This window comes from Mytilus californianus, unplaced genomic scaffold (genome assembly GCF_021869535.1).
Source record: "Mytilus californianus isolate M0D057914Y unplaced genomic scaffold, xbMytCali1.0.p SCAF_10, whole genome shotgun sequence".
NCBI classification, from domain to species: domain Eukaryota; kingdom Metazoa; phylum Mollusca; class Bivalvia; order Mytilida; family Mytilidae; genus Mytilus; species Mytilus californianus.
Window position 1 is genome coordinate 73238996 of NW_026262582.1, and position 22519 is coordinate 73261514.

At 32.0% G+C, this 22519-nt stretch overlaps 1 protein-coding gene across 3 annotated transcripts; it reads right to left on the minus strand.

Moving 5' to 3' along the window:
• Positions 1-10549: 10549 nt before the first annotated feature.
• Positions 10550-22519, minus strand: LOC127718497 (putative uncharacterized protein DDB_G0286901). 3 transcript variants are annotated; one of them, XM_052224546.1, is made up of 4 exons: positions 22387-22519; positions 18837-18897; positions 16059-16604; positions 10550-11391 (listed from the first exon to the last, which is right to left on the minus strand). In XM_052224546.1, exons 2-4 carry the CDS (start codon positions 18895-18897, stop codon positions 10697-10699), a joined length of 1302 nt encoding a protein of 433 aa, XP_052080506.1. In that variant the 5' UTR covers positions 22387-22519; the 3' UTR covers positions 10550-10696. The 3 variants fall into 3 exon arrangements, with proteins under 3 accessions (XP_052080506.1, XP_052080509.1, XP_052080507.1); XM_052224549.1 differs by having other exon boundaries at positions 10550-11379; positions 22387-22518; XM_052224547.1 differs by lacking the exon at positions 22387-22519 and adding an exon at positions 20175-20199.

Sequence of the window (22519 nt, forward strand, 5' to 3'; positions counted from 1 at the left end):
TCTATGTAAACATCATCAAATTATACCGAGACAAAGTAAGTTATCATCAAGAAACTTTTTTTACAGTAAAAGATCTGTTTTTAGACATTGTGATTTCACCATTGATACGAGGAACGGAACTCAAAATCAATCTGTACTTCCTTGTCACTATAACTTATTGTCTAGAATCAACAAAAAAATGGGTGGACTGTCACGAACAGAATGCTGAATATTTTAGTCCCAGTTATAACTGCCATATGCATATATGTTTATTTCAATCAATGAATGGAAACTTGATCATTCGGTAAACAAGTGTGGACAAAGTCCAGCGTGGATAGCATCTAGCATTCTGAGAGTATTGCATGGCACTACATAGTCACCTATCGATTGAAAATTTATTGTTCCAGAACAAAATTCAAACTGTTTTACACTGGTAATTTTAGGGCCCATTATAGATTGCTGTTCATGACGCGTGGAAAGGTGGAAAATAAAATGATTATATCAAGCAATCGTCTATATCAACCAACAGAACGGATGTAAAACAACAGCTGTCATATTCCTGATTTTTCTGAGGAAAATTAAAATCAGAAGAAAATTAAGGTAAAAAAATGAAAATGATAAAGAAAATATTAGCTGTAGTGAACAATTAAACTCGTCTAATCTTCTACTGAAATTTAGAAACAAAGTGTAGATTCTATTTACGTTGGTTGTTTATCTGATAATAAACTATCAATGATATTCTTAATCTCATTGTACGAGTAGTTTTGGAGATGTGTTATATGGACCTTTTTTATTTTCTTTTTTTTTTCAAAACCAGTGGCAAACTAAAAAGAGATTAATTATTTCTATTCCGTCTTTTTGGAGTCAATCTCAAATTATAAAGAAATTGATTTGTTAAAATGAAATATTTTAAAGTAAAGTTATCGCAATACAGTACCATATATTACACTGTCTGAATGTTTGAACGTTTGAACTCTTTTCCCTTTTGATTTTATGGTTTTTCACTCTTTGATAAAAGGTATGATTGTCAATTGATAGTTTTTTGAAAAATAATCTTATTGAGTTGATTTGAACGAAAATTAATGCCTTAGTGATAAAAATTAACTTCAATATTTTTAATATTGAATTGGGAAAAAAATCAAAGCTATTTATTCCGTAGAGGGTCATATGGTATTATTGCTGAGGTTGTTTACCCATCGTTTGAGCTTTTAACCGATAAAAAGCACTTTATGAAAAACACAATTCTGAAAATTGGAATAAAACCTTTGATTTATGTGTGGGTAAACGGAGAGCCTGATTCCGACAAGTCGAAGTAAGACAGACAAACCCATGGACAATCAGAAAAACGACGAATAGACAAACAAAAATCTAAAAAACACTTTTCCGAAAATAAAGGCTAAAAACACCAAAACCTGGGGTGATCTAAGGTGTTCCAGAAAGGTACGCAGACCCTGCTTCTTTAGTCGCACCCGATGTGTTTATCGTAACATGAATAAATCACGACGTTGCATTAGATGATGGCATAAACGAGGAAAGAACATGACTACAGTATATAGAACTATCCTTTTGTTTGGACAAGTCTGATGCCATACTGGACATCTACAGTCCAACTATTTGACATCACGGTTAAGTTGCAATGTCATTTCGGTTATTTAAAGAAATTAGTTTCAATCTTAAGACATGTCCAGGACTAAAAATTTGTCAGATAACAAACCAGATAACGAATGGACAACAAAATATAAAGAATCTAGATATTTTATAGTTCAATTTATTTTCGCATATATAACCTCCAAGTGTATCACCGTTTGCGCAATGAACATTGTGGAACATGTATCTTCTAGAAGCAAAGAAAAACATGCAATCTTCCTGTGTACTGAGTGATCCGTTAGGTTCCCTTGAATGAAATGCGAAGCATGTCATTTTGACCATCTATCCGTCCTTCTTGATCCATCTCCTGTCTTTTATATGCAGTAAGTAAGACTGGCATGCATTTCTGTTCCCTTCAGAGTATGATGAGTGATATATGCATTTCAATAATAATGTAAATATACTTTTAACGTTCTATTATAACTTAATCTTTTTTTGATCGAGGGAGAGAGAGAGACGCATGAACACTGTTTATTTCAGTGTACAATCAACATTAGTTTTTTCACTTTTTATTCCTACTGTGTAATTTTCATTACTTTAACTCCTTTTTTATATTATCTACATTACCTGTGTTCATTTTCAATAGTTCATACTTCATTAACATGGCTTCGTTCAGGGTTCGCCAGGTATGCGCCTCGTTTTAGCATTTAGCCTGAAACCATATTATTCTATGATTGTATATGAATATACACGTGTTATACACGTGTTATACACGTTAAACACGTTCCTGATGAAGGTTAATCCAGAAAAGCGCTTCGGACGCATGAAATTATTAAACGTGTTGTTTTCATTTTTTTATACCAGAAAAGGTCAATTAAAATTAAAGATTATATTTTATGCACAACGAGTAATATCAAAAAGGAAAAACAACTTTAAAAACATTTAACACATGTCTTCTATACATTTCTCAAAACATTCAACACGTGTACTTTATATAAATATATCAAAATATTTTATATAAATTTCTGAAAAATGAATGTAAAGCTTAGCAGTCTTATAAGATTCAAAAAAGAGATTGTGTTTGTTTCACTTACAAACACATCATCTCCCGATATATTATCTTTTTGGATAAGATAACATCCTTTACCAACCCGACGGTATTGGTAACTGCATTCATCTTAAAACAAAGAATTGCTTAATTGATACAAAGGTCTTGGTAGATACAATGTGAAATAAAACAAAAGATTAACTCTATGTATCAAATAGGACGAAAAGTCATACGTGTTTACAGGGTATGAACAGGGTACATATATTACATTATAAAAGGTCGTTGCTTCTCTCGTATCCAGTTTTTGTTCAATATTTAGTTACCTCACCAGCTTTTCATTGGATAGGGATAGGCATCATATAAAACCCTGAAAATACTCATCTTAAATTTTGGTAGTGAAAATCCGTCAGGAAATAAAATGGACTGGAGCATGTATATTTTTTATAGCTAAGAGATTTAACTTACTGATTTTTGGAAAATTTGATAACGATTCTAAAATTAGAAAATATTTGGTTTTCACGATTTCAAGTATTATTACATGTTGTACATTCTTTGATATATTAGTTAAATGGTTGTGCGTTTAAGATAGTAGTACGAATCCATACATCATTTAGGATTAAATATGCGATTGAGTGTTATTTTTTCTTAAATGAACATAAAATTCGTTTTACATACCAGCGTAACATTGAACCAAAACAAGTACAAACATATAGTAAGATAAGATTATCATACAGAAAACTGCATATATTCCCAAATGAAAATTGATACTAACTTTTCTTTTTTATACCACTGATATAGAGTGAAAACAGATTTTTAAAAACTGATATTGATCTTCTACTTAGCGGTTGCGACTACACTTTAGTTTACGGTAATTTTCTCCTTTCCACCTGCCCAATTTGTGTTGTCCACCTTTGTTCACTCAAATTTAACCTCAGACTGAATGTTAAATTCTACTGATAAAAGAAAAGAATTGTCATATCAAATCCATAAAATGGGTGCTTATACATCTAAAACATTTGTCCTTTCTTGTCAACATTGGAATGGCGGAAAAATACACTTCAGGAACGTGCACGTTCTAATGTTGAAACCATAAAGGGATCAAAATATGTCCATCTTTTCGACACCCCCAACCCCAACCACATACACCGTGTAACATCAATAAGATTGCTTGTCGTTAGTAATACTTTTGATGCTATTTCAAATCAATACTAATTTGTGATTATATTCAAAATTAAATTATATGAACTTACCGACAAACACATGAACATATAAGATATTATAAAAGTAATTTTGGAGACACTGATATTAAGAACACAGCTATATATATATATACGGCCTTCCAAATACCGTTTCGATTCCTAACATCACTGAAGAGACATTAATTGTCGAAATCCGGATATGGTGTACAAATTTGTGTACCTCATGTATGCGGTATACCATCTTTTCCGCAAGTTTATTGTTTTCTGTTTGGTAATAAATTAATAATAAGATCTATTTTGTGACATCTTGTTGTCCGTTTATTTGGCAATCGCCAATGGTCGTCAGCAGGGTTTAAGAACATTTGTTGTTTGACCTGCTAGTCAAATGCATTTTTGTTAAAATATACTTTTCACTCATTTGGTTTTTTGGAAAATGTTGTTTGTACTGTATTTAGACCCCTCTACCAAGAAATTTGTTTTGCATGCACACGTATGAAAATTGCGGTTTTTATCTAACGCAATCATAGGTTTGAACGTTGTTTTCAATTTAGACTTGTATATTTATATATATAGATATATATAATTGGTCTAAATAACAGCCCAACAATGTTAGATCTGTAAATTTGCGGAAGCAAATTTTTTGTTCTTCTCTGGCCGGGATTCGTACTCATGCTACTGAGATATCGTGGCAACAAATCGCCTTGCAATATCTGTATCTAGAATAAGACTTATACTAAAGGAATTGAATGATACTATTGTCTTAGTTCAAGCTGATAAGGCAGTAAAAATATGGTTGTTGTTTGACGTAAAAAGTATATTAATATATTTCTAAATCAGGAAAGTTTGTCAACTAACCTAAGGCAAATAAACACATCTAAGAAAATCATTTAGTCGAAACTTAACATCTGTTAGTATCGTATCGGAATCACGGTGTCCAGAGTGGGGACACTGTAATTGGCCACTATGAAACTATAAACCCCCCTTAAGAACAGCTTTACTACTACCATATTTAAATCATACAAAGTGTCTGTTCATCTGAAAAGTGAAATTTCTACCAATTTAAATCTTATATCTAACTTGAAAATAGATTATAAAAACTCGGGCGTCAACTATTACTTGATTATACAAATTCTGATGCAATCTTAAAATTATACTGATCGTGTTGTTAACTCTGTTTCTACTTTATACACTGCTCTTCTAATCAAAATTCAAAAATTCACTTGCATAATCAAACAGTTAGTTATTGAATTATTCTAGAGTTTTTTGTAAGCTTACTGCAGTCTATATGGGTTTGCTCATTGTTAAACACTAAACTGTGACCAGTAATTGTAAACATCTGTGTCCTGTAATCTCATGGATAGTTGTCCCATTGGTAATCATACCTCCTCTCATATTTGTTTACATCGGTAAACAAATATAATGGTTTTGATAACTCAGGTCTAGAATTTTAGTGTTGCAAAAAATTATGCAGCTGCTGGTAGACTCTTTGTCCCAAATGATATCACCAGCTCAGTGGTCTGTGCTTTGGTACTGAAATGATTTAAAACATATGTTTCTAACTTTCCCCGTTGATAAATTCCAATATTACTTAAAAAAACTAAAAGACTGAGGTCCCAAATTCCTGGAACACGATTGACCTTTCATAGTTGTGGCTATTCTTTTGTCGTCTCTTTTGTTTATATAGCTTCTTCTGTTTCTATTTACTGAATTATTTCGTCAAAATTGCCCCTCCAATCAATCGTCTGATGATTTTAAACACGTAGTGACCTCACACAGAAACTGCTGATTTCAATTGAATTTTATGTTGAGACTTAATGAAACCCTTTAGGGGCGTTGGTAGCTTTTTACTTAAGCGGTATGTACTGATTTTAACTTCAAGCTTTGTATACCTAGCTTTTTGTGCAAGTACAATTTTACCCTGCTTCCAAATTATGTGACTGTTTAGTATGTGTCGTCAGGGTGGTAGATATACTGTGTAGTTTGTTATGCGTGTTTATTTTTTGTGTCCCTTCTGTTCATACAGCTTCCAAAGTGTCTACGTATTTATTCATCCCTGGCTTGTAAACGTTCTGTACCAAGCCAACCTATGCATAACATATGTTCATGATGTCAATGTTTTTGGAATACTCTGGTTCTTGTGGTTTATGTGGTCTTCTGTATAAGTATCCTGTTCGTGAGTCATGACAAACAAATATGGTCATACATGGCGAATATATAAAGGAAATATTTTAGAATAAATCAGAGAAATAAGAGTTCTATAAGTTATTCAACGTGTCAATATATTATTTCAAATCATGATAGAACACAGTGAAATAGTATGCACGCCTACAATAAGTATATTATAATTATCATTGTTTGAAATCCATTTCTAGTTTATTCCAATGTACATACATTTAGTTTGCATATTATGATATAAACGCAATTTGTTTTTAAATCAAATTTAGTTGATTGATTAAAAGTTCCAAGACGATAAATACAGAAAATTCATTTATAAAGAATTTAATGACATTGGAATCTATGTCATTGGAATCAGAAATCACGGCGGTCGGCTGCAAAACTCATATTTGGTATTTAATACAATTTGTTTGATGAGATGAGAGATAGGGTGTTTAAAAAGATCCCCAAACGACACATAGAGTCCAAATAATTTTGGCAGTAAGATATATAAAATTGAGAATGGAAATAGGAAATGTGCCAAAAAGACAACAACCCGAACATAGAGCAGAAATCAGCCCAAGGCCAACAATGGGTCTTCAACACAGCGAGAAAATCCTGCACCCGGAGGCGGGCTTCAGCAGGTCCCTAAACAAAAATGTGTACTAGTTCAGTGAGAATGGACGTCACACTGAACTCCGAAACATATAAATGACCTAAAATTTAAAAAAAACATACAAGACTAACAAAGGCCAGAGGCTCCTGACTTAGAACAAGCGCAAAAATGCGGCGGGGTTAAACATGTTTTGTGAAATCTCAACCTTCCACCTATACCTCTAGCCAATGTAGAATAAACAAACACACAGCAATACACACAGTAAAACACAGTTTAAAAGAAGTCCGAGTCCGATGTCAGAATAGGTAACAGAAGAAACTAAGGAAAATGACAATGATACATAAATTACCAAAAGGACTACTAGCAGTAACTGACATACCAGCTCCAGACCTCAATTAAACTGATTGAAATATTATGTCTTCATCATATGCAAATCAAGCACAATCCCTCCCGTTAGGGGTTTAGTATCATACAATCATAAATGTATCTATCTCAAACAGCCTGCTTCATATATAGAAACATTTAGGTTCTAAGTAAAGTTTAACTTTCATGACCCGATCTGGATGTATACAAAGGAAGAAACATCAATTATTGTGATACGCGTTTCTGAATTTACCTTCATCAAAAACAATCAAAGCCAACAATTAGATATATTATCTGTATTTGGCAAAACTTATCTGAATTTTGGACCCTAAATGCTCCTCAACTTTGTACTTTATTTGGCTTTACAACTTTTTTAATGCTATCGTCACTGATCAGTCATTTGAAAACGAAACGCGCGTCTGGCGTACACAAACATAAGCCTGGTATCTTTGATGAGGTATTTTTAAAGCCGGATGTGTAAGTACTGAAACACGTTAAAGAAAGGCGGAATATACCAACGGGGTATCCAAACTCAAAAGTTCAAAATTAACTGCCAATGCATGGGATATACATTTTCAAACTCATTTAGTATTCAAGAGCTTGTTTTATTAAACGTCAGCCGTGTCTGAGCAGAAAATTGACGAACCAGGGTTATGTCCCGTCCTTTTTCTAAAAAAGTATATCGGAAGATACCAAGACTTTCTTGATAAATATTCCGTATCAACTTCACAAATTATACATGTTGGTCTTGAAGAATAAATTTTAGGTACTGACGTTGTATATCATCTGAAGTACGTGTTGTGGTGTTCTTTTTATGTCTTTGTCTACTCTTAATCTTTACTGTTTAGTGGCTCGAACCTTTACTGTTCAGTCCATTTTTGGTATTATCCTTTTGGCGTGGCTCAAACTTTTACTGTGTAGTCCATTTTTGGTAATATCATTTTGGCGTACCTCGAACCTTTACTGTGTAGTACATTGTTGGTAATATTCTTTTGGCGTGGCTCGGTACATATACAGCCCGCCGTTGTGTTATTGGTACATGGTTATTTTTTGTATTATTGTCCTTAATTTTTGCTTAATATGTGTTTTGTCTAAATGCCATTTTGTTTTTTTTTTGTTGACATATTTGTTCGTTTTATAGTGATTAGGATTATAACACAATGACCGTTTTGAATTTTCCTTGTGTTCGGTATTTTTGTTATTTTTCTTTTTACCAGCTCAGTGGTCAGCACATTTTGTGTGTTTACATCATTGGTATATATAAAAATAGAAGGTGTGATAAGATTGCCAATGCGACAACCCTCATTGAAATGTTCATTTTTGTATTTGTTTTTATTCTAAAAGTGTGCACTATTTCATCTGAGGACGTAACATTGATAAATAAAATTCATATGGTTGAGAATGGAGATACATCCGGAAGATCGGAGATATGGTGAAGATGACGTACTTTGCATTTGATAACGCAGAACCAGATGGAACAGTTAGTAGTTCAGGAGATTGTATGTTACTATATGCTTAAAAAAAATACAAGTTTCACTCTGTCTGGTGCAAAAACGGAGGTTTACATGGAGGATATATTTGCCAGAAATAAACGATGTCTGTCTGTTAGAATGAAAGTATACACAAAAGTTTAATTTGTCATTGCAATCCATTTGAGCATTGGTTGTCTGTTGTTTGTTTTGAAGAAAAGAGCCATAGTTAGAAATGTAAAATATGTTAAGTATTTGTATGCATCGATTTCATATTTCCTCACTTATCGATGACTTAAATGAACGTTGGTAAGCTTAATCTTATGGACATTTCAAAGCAAAATACAATTTATTTTCGACCTCTCTTACAGAGCGGATAAACAGTTTTGTCAAGGGATAATTAACGTGTCTACCGTGTTCACTATTTAAATTACTATATTCATTATTTAATCTTATTCTAATAAAATTAGATATTAAGGATCGGTTTATAACTATCAATACAAAAGTTATAATTTTTAATAATTTAATTTGGATGTAACACGTCTTCTGATTGGCTGAGAGAATTTTGTTTATCAGCTCATAGACATAATTTTGTCATGTGACCGTGACGTTATCAACGTTTTTTTCATGATTTACTCCTTAAACATGGAATTTAGAATTAAATTATAAGGAATGATTGTAATATTTTTTCTGTCTATTCGAAATAACAGAAAACATGTGGTGCACACTGTTAAATAACCCGCTACGCGCGTTATTCAGTGTGCACCACATTTTTTATTATCAAATTTGTTTGTTTCTCCACAATTTCGTCCGTCTCTCCTCGAATATGACAGTACCGAATTTTTACATACATGAGTTACACGACGGAATCCACATCTGAAGCAGGATCTGCTTACCCTCTAATCTAGAGAAAAGTCATAATATGAAGGATACTTGACTTATCTGTTGTATCATATATTTCAAACTTAATGGGATAGATGTCTCAACATAGTAACCAAACTTTGATTTTTTTTCCATTTGTCAACTTCCCATTCTCAGCAGTAACATACCTTCTGTCTATCCGTATTGCGTGCGCATATCTTAATTGATACGTTACACTCGTGTATCTTTACACTATGCAAACTTTATTAGCTGGGTCGCACCCCAGACACAAAAACTGCGCCAGGACAGTTATGAGGAAAACGACAGAAATCGACACTACATTATATTTAGGGTCACCACGATGAATTGGTTAATTGTTACGATATGTCCGTGTCTCAACTTACTACCGACATGTTTTTGTATTTGTAGATATCAAAAAAATTGAACGATTTGTAAATCTACCGATTGTTTTCCATTCCTGTGACATTAAGACTGGTTGTATATGGCGGATGGTGCATAAATAGGAGGACATGCCTATACTATCGACGCATCCATTCCCTCTTCTTTTTTGGGGATCATGCGATTGATTCAGGGTGTGTTTCCTTAGTTGGTTTGTTTGGTTTGTTGTAGAGTTCGATCTTTAATGATATGTCTTTCATCCTTTAGTCAGCACTTCTGTGTTGACACAATCTATCATTGAAATGGTCACAATTATAAATTAACTGTTGATGAAACCTGGATTTTTCGAAATATAAGGATTTTATACCCGAGGAATATATTACTTTAGCTGTATTTGTCAACCTTCCGGAACTTCGAACTTTATTTTGTCTTTTTTCTCGAGCGCCACTGATGAGTCTTTTGTAGACGAAACGCGCGTCTGGCTTGCACAATTTTAATCCTGGTATATATGATTTGTTTTATTTATGCAGATTTCACGTTTTCTTTTCAATTATGGATTTTCATATATTTTGGCGTCGAGCATCACTGAGGAGACATATATTGTTGAAATGTGCATCTGATGCAGTACACTTGGTACTGGTAATGTTGTAAACATTACTACGTAAATTTAAAGAAATAACGTGTAATTTATCAAAATATAAAAAGTGAAAGCTAGTTCCGTGTGCTTGCATCCATATCAAAAGCCTTTGAACAATCATAATTTTTTGCGGAGATACTTTTCAATTCACAGAACATTTTAAAAAAACGTATAATAAGAACTGATATATTGAACTGCTTAACATATTTCATAAAAATAACATGAACTATTTTGCCAAATCTATTTTTTTAATAGTTTTATGGTCATGATGGTGTGAAAAATAGTATTTGCTGGTTACAATGTTATTAATTATAATCATCATCATCGTCAAAAATCTTTTCAAAACCATCATAAGCATCATCATCATCATCATCATCATAAAAATCATTTAACAGAATCTTGATTGTTATCGTCATGATTGTTTTTGTCATGATTATTATCATCATGATTATCATCATCATTATTATCATCATTATTATTGTCATTATTGTTATCATCATTGTTACATTCATCATTGTTATTGTCATCATTGTTATTGTCATCATTGTTATTGTCATGATTATTGTCATCATTGTTATTGTCATGATTATTGTCATCATTGTTATTGTCATCATTGTTATTGTCATCATTGTTATTGTCATGATTATTGTCATCATTGTTATTGTCATCATTGTTATTGTCATCATTGTTATTGTCATGATTATTGTCGTCATTATTATTGTCATCATTGTTATTGTCATCATTGTTATTGTCATCATTGTTATTGTCATGATTATTATTGTCATGATTATTGTCGTCATTATTATTGTCATCATGATTATTGTCATCATTGTTACTGTCATCATTGTTATTGTCATTATTGTTATCATCATTGTTACTGTCATCATTGTTATTGTCATGATTATTGTCATCATTGTTATTGTCATCATTATTATTGTCATCATTGTTATTGCCATCATTGTTATTATCATTATTATTGTCATCATTGTTATCATCATGATTATCATCATTGTTATCATCATCATCAGTATCATCATCATCATCATCATTATCAGCAGCAACAGCATCTGAAAGTACGCCTATGAGTATAAAATACAGTAACTGGTAGTTAGATATCTAAATATGTTTAACTTCACCATTTGTAATGCATTGAAGCAGGAGGAAATGAAGCACTCTCTGCATGTTATACCTGTTTGTTATAGTTGACAAATGTTTTCTAGCAGATTTTTTGTATTCAATTATTTTTTTTTTTATGAATATCTTGATAATGCTTACAAGAAAGCTTTTCCACAAAGTGTTTCAAATTGTTGAAGCCACCCCCTTAAAATATGTGCTGATAACATCAGACTTTGGTTGACCATTATGGAATATCTGTATTACAGATGACCACGAGTATGTTCCACTCGTCTTTACCACAAATCCGTCTTTTTTTTCCTAGATTGTATCGTAACCGTACGTATTTTTTCTTTCAATGAGTAACACGATGGTGTCACATTCGGGTTTTGATGGATTTTGTGTTGCTCAATGTTTAGTTTTCTGTGTATTGTGTTATTATTATTGTAATATAGGGAGATGTGGTATGATTGCCAATGAGACAGCTACATAAATATATCAACCAGAAACTAGATGACGTCGACATTGTTTTCTAAGAAAATTTCTGTACCAAGTCAGAAATATGACAGTTGTTTTCCATACGTTCCGTTGGTTGATAAAGTCTAACGTTTGATTTTGTCAGTTTTTATCGACTTCCCCCTTATTGAATTATCTTGGAGTTCGGCATATTTGTTAATATTTTCTCAACAATTTTGTTGGTCTTGTAAAGGTCTTCTCGGTCATCTGTATACTGTTAACTAACTAATTTTGAAAGCGATTTATTTTTCGCGACTTTCGCGAGTAGAAAAATAACGCGAATATTAATCGTCGCAAATATGTAAAATTTTGACTTTCCTTATTGAACTACATCAAGTAAATTAGAAAATCGCGAAATCAAATCGCCGCGAAATGGACTAGAAAGAGATAGACGCGAAATAAAGTATCCGCGAAAATAAGTTGGTTACCAGTATTAATTTAAAGGTAGCACTTTTTTTTTAAGAAATGTTAATGTAAGTATTAAAATGAAAACATTACACGGAACTGTCCAAGAGGTGACGTCCTATTGTCTTCTAAAGTATATATATATATTTACCTCTTTTTTGCAATTTTCTCAAATCACGTGCGGAATCACTTGTATTATAATTAAACGATTTTATATTGAATATTTTCTTTTAGAGGTTTATTTGTTCAACATCTTTCATGTGTTCATGCAAAAGCAGATAACGTGGCGCATACATCGCGAACATTGAAACACCCAAATGAAGCAATATATAAATGAAGTACGAACTCTGAAAAATTAATACAGGTAATCTATATAATGCATATTGTGTTAAATATTTTAACGTTTTTTTTTTTCTTCGGTAAATTAATATATGCATGTTATTGTGATCTATACTCTGACTTTGAGATGAAGAACATCAATAAAAGCGCTGTTCCTTTGCTTTTTTGTGTGTTTTTGCTGTGCATGTACTAACTTTGTGTTAGGGATGGATACCATATATACTTTGTTTTTCTATCAGTCATAGTTACATGAAGATAATGTCATAAAGGCGCAAGTCACTTATGATATTTATATTAACGAATTAACTCAAATCCGTTGTTTCATGTTTACGGCGTTAGTTAAAGTAGGTAACATGTACCTAAATGCTTCTTTGCAAGTTAATTTGTATTGACTACACATGAAATATCCTAGCAATTATTGATTCGAAGCCTAAACGATTTCAGAGTTAAAAGCGGTTTATGTTCAGACAAACATTAAGCAATCCGTTAAAAATGCTTATTAAATATTTTCTGTTCGCAATTATATTTTATTTTTATTTCAAAGATGTGCATTATAAGTCGGAGCATGTGACATCAATAGGTTCAAGACCTGTGGTGATTGGACATGGCCAAAAAAAAGATGGAGACGTACTTTGCATTTGATAATGAAGGACCAAATGGAACATTGAAGGCGTCACACTATTGTATGTTGTTGCTAGATGATATACATTCAATTCTGTTAGGTGCACAAACAGAGGATCGCTTGGGAGCTATTTTTGCGAGAAATAAATCATGACTGCCACTTTTACAAATTTTTACTTTTTATTTTAATGAACTGATTATAGTTCAGTCCTTGAAAGTTCTTTTCGGGAGACGTAAGGTTGACCTTGAGTCAAGCTTTGTTCTATACAGTCATTTAACCAGGATCCTGATATACAAAGGGGTACCAGTTGAGTGTATTGTTTGTGAATAATGATGGATGCCGATTGTATTTTATCTCATAAAATGTGATAAATTGATGCTTGTCGCTGTTTTAAGTGGAATAATTGTTTGCATTGTCCATTTGTTTGGTTTCTGTTCAGGCGATGCCACCGTTTCGTGTTTAATTAAGGCTAGTCGCGGCGAGTCTGTTGCTAATCCATATGAGTATTCTTGTCTATTTTTGAATATATATTTTCATTTTTACTTTTATCTTAAAGGAAAGTTAAGTTCAGGATGTAGTCGTTTCAGATTTAAGAACTTTTGTCAAATGTTCGGACTCCTTGAGTTTTTTTCCTGCGATACAGGGTAAAATATTTTGCCCAATGTCACCCACTTTGTATTCAAAGAAGACGTCAATAGCACATACAATATCATTACCAAAATCTAAGCAGATTCTAGATTTCTTTTCTTACTATTTGAGACCAAAATAATGCAAATGCTAAATGTAAGGTTGAAGTTTATACAGAGATCATTTATCATATTTGTTGCCCAATAATTTAACAGATTAAATTGTCTAAAGCTTTCCCTCTATGTTTGACTATATTATCATGATTATAAATTTCGTCGAACATCTTTCCCCTTTATAGCAATTTGTAAATTTGCATAACCCAAGGTGTTACAATTCTCTTCCTTATTTGTTGTCTTTGTACAATGCAGTTTTTGGTATTTTTGTCTTGTTTGTTGGTTCGTCTGTGTGCATAACGTGATGTTGTAATTTTATTTTGATTTATGATATTATTTTTCTGTTGTATCATCGAACAATTGTTTCTCAAAAGCCTTAAGAATGAAGTTGTTACAGTCTAAGATGCCATGTATTGATAATCTGAGAATGCCTGCGTGATGTCTTATTTGTGCAATATTTGAAAGTAGGTGTACAAGTCTACCTCAATTGACGCTCTTATCTTTCTCTGTTAAGGATATTCGCTCCTCTGTTACAAAATAACAAGCTTTTTAAAAGACTGTTATAAATTGATAGTATATAAATAAAGGTCTAAAAAAGCAGAACAAAATGTAGGGACAATGTGCTCGTTTTCGAGATATAAGCCATTGAAAATTTGGCGGGAAATGATTCTCTCTAGACTTTTCATCATTTAACATTGTCACCTTTTTTCTTTTAAAAACTATGAAAAATTAACAAGAAGTTTATAAGATTTTCAAATATGGCTTTTTAAACTATATGTAATAAAATTATTAACAAAAAAGTAGGGGTTAGCGGGAAAAAAATTTTAATGGCACTACATGGATAAAACCAGAGGATTAAGAATATCTGGCAAAAATTCAAAAACAAGAGGAGTGAACATCCTTAATTACAAATATAATTTATAATAATGACTACAAGTGACTTACAACGTTCTTAGTAATATGTTTTCAAAATATTCACACTTTTCTTGTCGTCATTAATTAACGCAAACATTAAGTTCGAAAGGTTACATTTAAAACACATTTTACACTGCAAACGGCGCATATTCAGACAGAATGAGGATTAACAAACACAATCACGAGACGTTTCCAAATGATAAATATTTCCATTTCTTCGTAACGTATCGCACGATAGCGGAAACCTAGCCTAAGAACAATATTATCAAAAACCTTTTTGTACATAGCCGAGGAAACATTCATCAATATTAACAAGTTGAGATATAAGAAACGAACATCCTCATGTGATGTCAAACTAGTAAAAAGGTGTTAGTCTGGAACGTTCATTAACCTTAACATCATCTGAAAAGTCTAAAAAATGAATTATAAAGTCATGTTCAGACTTTCAGTCAACTGTCAGAATTCTCAACTGCAATATATAATCAGTTCTGTTCAGACAAATTGTTTGCACTCAATTCAGTACTGTTCAGTAAATTTTGAGACAATCACGGTTGTTGTTGGTGTGTACAGGTAAATAACAGCTACTGAAAAGTCTGAACAGAGAATGAACAGATCTTAATTTACTTCAAGCAAATTATCTGAACAGTTATGGATTAAACGAAGTGGATAAGCCTCAAAGACTGAAAATGATGTACACATGTATTGTTCAGTCTTTTAAGACCTGTTCAGGTCAAAAAAACCGATTCAGATCAAAATAAGTTTACTAGTGTAAGAAGATATGTTGACTCTGTTAGACACCTTGACCCCCTCCGCCTTTGCTTTTTCTCCATTAAAGTTACAAGTATCGTTTGTTTTGGTCGATTGTATCAAGTTGTATTGCTTTTACATTGCTCATCGTTTTATTTTTTTGTTAGCTTTGGCGTTTTTCATGAGTACGCTATGTATGATTTTGGACGCAGTCTTCACTGGCGATTTGAGGTCTTACCGAAACAGGTAGATGTGTTTAAACAATTTTTACGTGTATCAGGAAATATAGTATATGACTGGATATTCTTACAAAATAGTATTGCTGATGATCAATTCTTAACATACTTACGTTTAGAAATATACTTTCTCACAGCACTTTTAATTAATTTCAAACGTAGAAATCTGGTCACCCGCAACATTTTCTTTCTGTCACTTGCAAATTTTTTCAACTTATACCTCAATCTTGGCCTTCCTACACCAATTACTTTAACATTAATTCCTTCCCTCTTGGCCAAATAAGTCATCAAATGTGTGCGAAATGGTGAGACTGATCGACCATCGGTAACAATGACCATGTGTTTTGACGCGAAAGACCGTCCTTCCTCTCGCATCATTTTTCGCACGCGTCTAATGCCCAATGCAGTATTAGTTCCTTTTTTTGGATGTCGTAAATTTTTTGCCAACCTTTTCAATAAGTATTTTGATTTAAATGGTTGTAGGTGAACGATGTCACCTATCGTACTGCTAAATACCACAATACCAACATGCACAGACTTTTTCCCAATTTTGAAATTATCTATCATATTAGCCACAACATGTTTTTGTCGTCGGAAGTCCGCATCGGTGATACTGTTAGATCCATCAATTAAAAATACGATGTCCCTAGCAACATTACCTGCAAAACACAATCCGACTGGTTTTAAGAAGTCAAATCGATAAACAAAGATTATTATCTAGGGTGACACACATTAAGTGGGACTGTTGGTCAAAATGATGGAGGGAAATTCTTTTCTATATTAAATATTTTTTCTATTCTATAGTTCGTTTTTTTTTTTGTTGACTGTCATTCTCAGTATACTCTCTATCAATTTATACATTATTCTAATATTTTTTTTCAAATAAAAAGAAATATAATTTAACCCTGTTTAGCTTCACACCAATGCCACATGAAAGGCGGGATCTGCTTACCCGTCCGGAGCACCTGAAACCAATCATCCCCGTTTTTAGGGGTTGGTGTTGCTCAGTCATTATTTTTCTATGTTGTGTTTTGTTTATTGTAGTTATGTCTTTTAGTCTTTTTTTTTGTGCCAGGGTTTGTTTTCTACTAATGAGTTTGAATGTCCATTCTAATATATTTTTTTTTCAAATAAAGAAAAGTAAGTTAACCCTATTTAGCTTCATTTCAATGCCACATGAGAAGCGGAATCTGCTTACCCGTCCGGAGCACCTGAGATCACCACCAGTTTTCGTTGTGGTTCGTTTTTCTCAGCCTTTATTTTTCTATGTTGTGATTGGTTGATTGTTTTTCTGTCAATTGGTTTCTTTTTTGTTGCCATGGCGTTGTCAGTTTGTGTACTACTAATGAGTTTGAATATCCCTTTGATATCTTTCGCCTCTCTTCAATTATATCTTTACAAAAGTTTCCGAAATGTTTTTGTAAAATTTTGCGTGTGGTCCTATAGTGGTTTTTCTTAGATGAAATCTCGTTGTCCGTAGTGTTGGTCTTCACTAGCGCTCAAACACGTAGTTAAGCACAAATCGTACATGTATTACATAAACATTTGATCTTTTCCCACTAAACCTGTAGTTTTTAATGAATATTTTTACACTTTGCCCATGCATGATTGTTTTCTAATTGCCACGTGCAGAGGAATGAAATATTCGCACTTTTGTCTTATACATGTAGTTAATATGGTCGTAGGGAAAGGATAGCTGAATAAAAGTTGCAAAATAGTCGTCATTTATCGTATGAAAATAAAAATAGTATAAAAAAAATATCGAGATGAGGTATTATTACCAATGAAACAACTACCCACTAGAGACCAAATGACTTAGATGTTAGCAACTTAAACCTCTTTATCGCGTCTGGCGTATATACAAAATTTCAATCCTGGTATCTATGATGAGTTTACTTATATGAAACTTATCAATAAAATATTGAAATAAAAACAGATGCACATTCAAATGTATTTGAATAATATCATTGCATCACCAATACTTAAATAAAATGGAAGAAGTCTAAACATTTCGAGAAAGATTTTGTTTGTATTAATTTTAGGACTACCTGAACCTCAAAGTAAGCTCAAAACAAATAATAGTCAAGGAATTACCTAGATATAATGACTAGAGGAGAAGGAAACAATTAAGTATATTCACTGCTCATCAATAACAAAAACATCGGATTAAAAGTCCACATGAAACAATACATAGTACCTGAGATAGGGGACTCGCATTCGAGTAATAAACTATAAAATATAAATGTTTTTTTCTTGTCTTGAATTAAAGTTTCTTATATTGTGTTTTGTTTATTTTGTCACAAATCAGGAAAAGCCAACAAGACTATGGCAAATAACGAAAAACGCAGAAAGACCAAGAACAATCTACAAATCACTACATAAACAACTAAAGACAGAGCACAATGAACTATACACGGGGGTTCATCTTGTGTACTTTTGAATAAGGTTATCCTTTTCCTCACCCGTGGTGTTGATCATTGGATGCATAATTTTCTTTAGATCGGACCTGGGTGTAGGGGGAGGGTTGAGATCTTACATATCAAATTGACCCCCGCTGCATTTTTGCGCCTGCCCAAAGTCTGGAACCTCTAGCGTTTGTTAGTCTTGTGTGTTTTATTAATTTTGATTCATTTGTATGTTTCGGAGTTTAGTGTGGCCTCCATATCGTTGAACTAGTCTATACTATTGATAAGGGGCCAGCTGAAACCCGCCGTCGGGTTCGGGATTTTCGCGCTGCGTTGAAGACCCATTAGCGGACTTAGGCTCTGTTCTGCTCTTTGGTATGGTTGTTGTCTCTTTAACACATTCCCCGTTTTCATTCTCTATTCTATTAACATATGAGAGTCATTTCGCTTTGGAAATGTGCAACTCCTCATAATTATAAAACTTACCGTGTTGATGTGAATTTCGAACAATGAAACATATTAAAACTATAAATAGCAATATCTTCATCTGAAAAATAGTCAAAATATAAGTTAGGTGTAAAAACTACAATTTTCATTGTCAGGTAAAAAACAGTATTTTTTTTTTTTTTTAGTTTTTATTTTATTTTTTTTAATTTATCATATTTTATTGAAATCTGTACATTTGTTAGTTGGAAAACATCAAGTACCGGTACCTTATCCCGGCCTCGTTAACATTAGTAAATAACATATTTATACAGCTGTGAGTATTTGTTAGTAATATACATACAATTTTACATACTTTTAAAATTATATGCCAGGTCAGTAAAATCAAATAAGAAGCTTACTACTAAGATTATCAAACATATAATTATATAATTTAACAAATGCACAAGTTATGAAAAATATAGAGTTTGCGTTGTTTTAGTAGTAAAATATAAAAATAATGAATAATAAACAGAAACAAAAACAAAAACAAATAATTGAAAGAAAAAAAGAGAAAAAAAAGTAATTCAGAAGAATTTTAAAGAAATCAAAAGTTGTTTTGTTTGTTTGTTTTTTTTTTTATTTGTACAGATGAATTATAGTTTTTTCTCATATAAGCGCCAATAAATCATACGACAATTTTATTTTTACTAATTTATGTACATATACCCATTGTAAACAAAAATAACTGATCATTCACTGAATAGAATGGCAAAAGCAGTCCAACTCTTGTCAAAAATATCCATTATTTTAGTATTTTAACAGCAATTAATTTTTCAATGCTGAATAAAGACTTTATTTTACTTTGCACTGCTTGGAATGTTAAAGCTTTTTAAAAATATTTGCAGTTGAATAGGTGCATTACAAATAAAAGTAAAATTAAGCCCATTAATCTTTAATTTTTTTAACAAGTTCTTGATTTAGATTTGGGAATGTAATTATAACGTGATTAAGGACAGGTAAAATCAGAGTTTTCACAACTGTAATTTTACCTATTACTGTAAGATTTCTTTTTGACCATATCTTAATTAGATTTTTTATCTGCAAAACTCTCTCATTATAATTAATGTTAATAATTTTGTCAAGATCAACATCAAAATTAATACCCAATAACTTAAAAGATGTTGTACCCCAAGATAAATTTCTGTTTCGACATAGTATATCACTACAGTATTTTATACTCCAATCCAAACTACCTGTGTTTTATAAAAGTTTATATTTAGAAAGTTTTGCATACCAATCTAATTCATTTAAAGTTTTATTTATAGACTGTTCACTTCAATCTAAAATAAGTGAAGTATCATCTGCAAACTGTGATAACTTATGTTCTATCCTACTCACAGTTATATCAGTAATATTTCTATTCCCCCGTATTCGGATTTCTGCAAATAGTATAAAAAAGTAGGGTGACAAGGTGTCCCCTTGTCTACAGCCACGTCCTATTTAAAAAGAAGTCTGAAAGATTTTCCCCTTGAAAGACTGCAGATGAAATATTATTATAAAATATTTAAACCCAGATATAATAATATATTCACATAAATTGAAAAATTGCAATACTGATACCAGAAAGTCCAAAGATAGAGATTGAAATGCTTTTTTCAAAATCAATTAAAAGCCATAAAACTAGAATGCTATGTTCTCCTGTATACTGTAAAAGATAATAAATCAATCTAATGTTATCCCCAATAAAACGTCCATTGATGAAGCCAGTTTGATCTAAATCAACCAGTTTGTCTAGAACTTCTTAGAAGCTACTAGCAATAACCCCTGAACCAATTTTGTATACAATATTCAGCAAGGAGATATGTCTCCAATTTTTGAGTAAATGTCTTGGTTTATTCTCTTTTGATAAGCATGTAATGATACACTGCCCTTGAGTTACTGATAAGAATACTAAATTCGACCCATAATTTAACAACAAATGATTTTAAATCTTTCCAGAAAAACTTTAAAAAATCTGTTAAAAAACCATCTGACCCTGGTGATTTATTATTATTTATTTTCTGCCAACTAAGGCTGGCTTCAGTTATAGTTATCCCCCCTTCTAAATTCAACTGTTCATTCACTGATAATTTAATCTTTCATGTCTCTTTATTAATCACCCATTTTACACAAATTGCCACTTTTATCACATTTTTGTATATAAGATTTCATAAAAGTCTTTTGTCTCCTTTCAAATATCAAATTGGTTTGTAATAATTTGCCCGTCATCCTTTTCTACTTTGAGAATTATTTTGATTCTAGACCACAAAATTACTTTGTAGGTTTCTTCAATCCACTGAACTCTAGAGCGTATAAATTTCCCCCTAATGTTTTCTTTTCTTATACTTTATAATTCTTGGGTTTTTTTTTTATTTCTAAGCTATGTACTGAATTTTCTTCTAGTGCAGCTTCTTATATTTCAATATCACATAATTTTTTTTTTCTTTTTTATTCCTTTGTTTTTTCTTGTAGCTTGAATAAGAGATTGATTGATTTTGATTTTAACGCCACTTTTAAGCACCGCTTTTGGGCTATTTCGTGGCGGCCAGTTTTTATTGGTGGAGGAAACCGGAGTGCCCAGAGAAAACCACCGACCTTAGATAGGGAAACTGACAATCCTAGTCAATTAAGATTGGAGTCGAAAGCACCCGCACGAGCGGGGCTCGAACTCACAACCTCAGTGTTGAATGGCTAGTGATTACAGTAGTAACTACTTAGACCACTCGTCCACTGAGGCCCCCTAAATAAGAGATTGTTTTACCTCTTATTTCTAACAATAAAGAAACAACTGACTATCTATAGTAAAATGAAAAATTATTACTTGATTTTTTTTATATCACACATTAACAACAATTATTGATAAGCTCTTACATGTTTTTTTTTTTTTTTTTTTTTTTGGATTTTCTATTATTTTCGCCTCACTGAAGATAACATTTATTTTTTTACAATCACTGAGGAGACGTTTATTGTCCAAATGCACAAATTGTTGCTGATTATGTTATTAATCGAAACAAAGTGATATTTTCTTAAAAAAAATATCATAAAATACAAATTTGCTTGATCTATATATCACACAAGGAGTTATCGTCAGCAAATGTTTCACCAACAATTACACTTTCAAATTGTCTTTGAGCTTTTTTGTAACATTTCAAATATCAAAATCTTTTTGTGCGCATAGTTTTTTTTCTATCTTGTGATCGTGACATTTTGCAACTTTACGTATACAGGCTTGTAGTTTAAATCTCCGTATGTGTGTCACATTAAAGTGTAAATAAAAATTAACTGGATATTTTGGCTTTGAACAACAAGATATTACATATATCACATTACCTATGAAACAATCTAATATATATCGCTTTATCTTTACAATTGTTATTCTTATCATTTTTACAAATTCTGCTACATTTATCATTAAGTTAAAAGATTACAGCAATTAAAACATTGAAGGAAATGTTAGAATAACTGTTTTAAGAATCAAAGTATTGAAATATAATATATGAAAGCGAATTTTGATTTTACATTTCTCTTAGAATAACAGGAAGGAATGAATTCAAAATATAAAATTCCATACCTTGGACAAAAAGTCCTCTCCGTGTTAGCTTACCAAACGGCACACAAATTTGTCCCTGTGTAACGGTTTAACCTTCGCCTTTTATTTCAATACGCCAAACTACATTTCTGGGTGTAATCACGATTTGCTAAAT

Bases quoted from the DNA above. Each gene is read 5' to 3' on its own strand.
- LOC127718497 (XM_052224546.1), bottom strand. From the start codon at position 18,897: ATGAAGATATTGCTATTTATAGTTTTAATATGTTTCATTGTTCGAAAT. The intron at 16,605-18,836 runs GTAAGTTTTATA...TGTGTTTTGCAG, and splicing joins TCGAAATTCACATCAACACG to GTAATGTTGCTAGGGACATC. The intron at 11,392-16,058 runs GTAAGTATGTTA...TTATACTCATAG, and splicing joins GAGAAAGTATATTTCTAAAC to GCGTACTTTCAGATGCTGTT.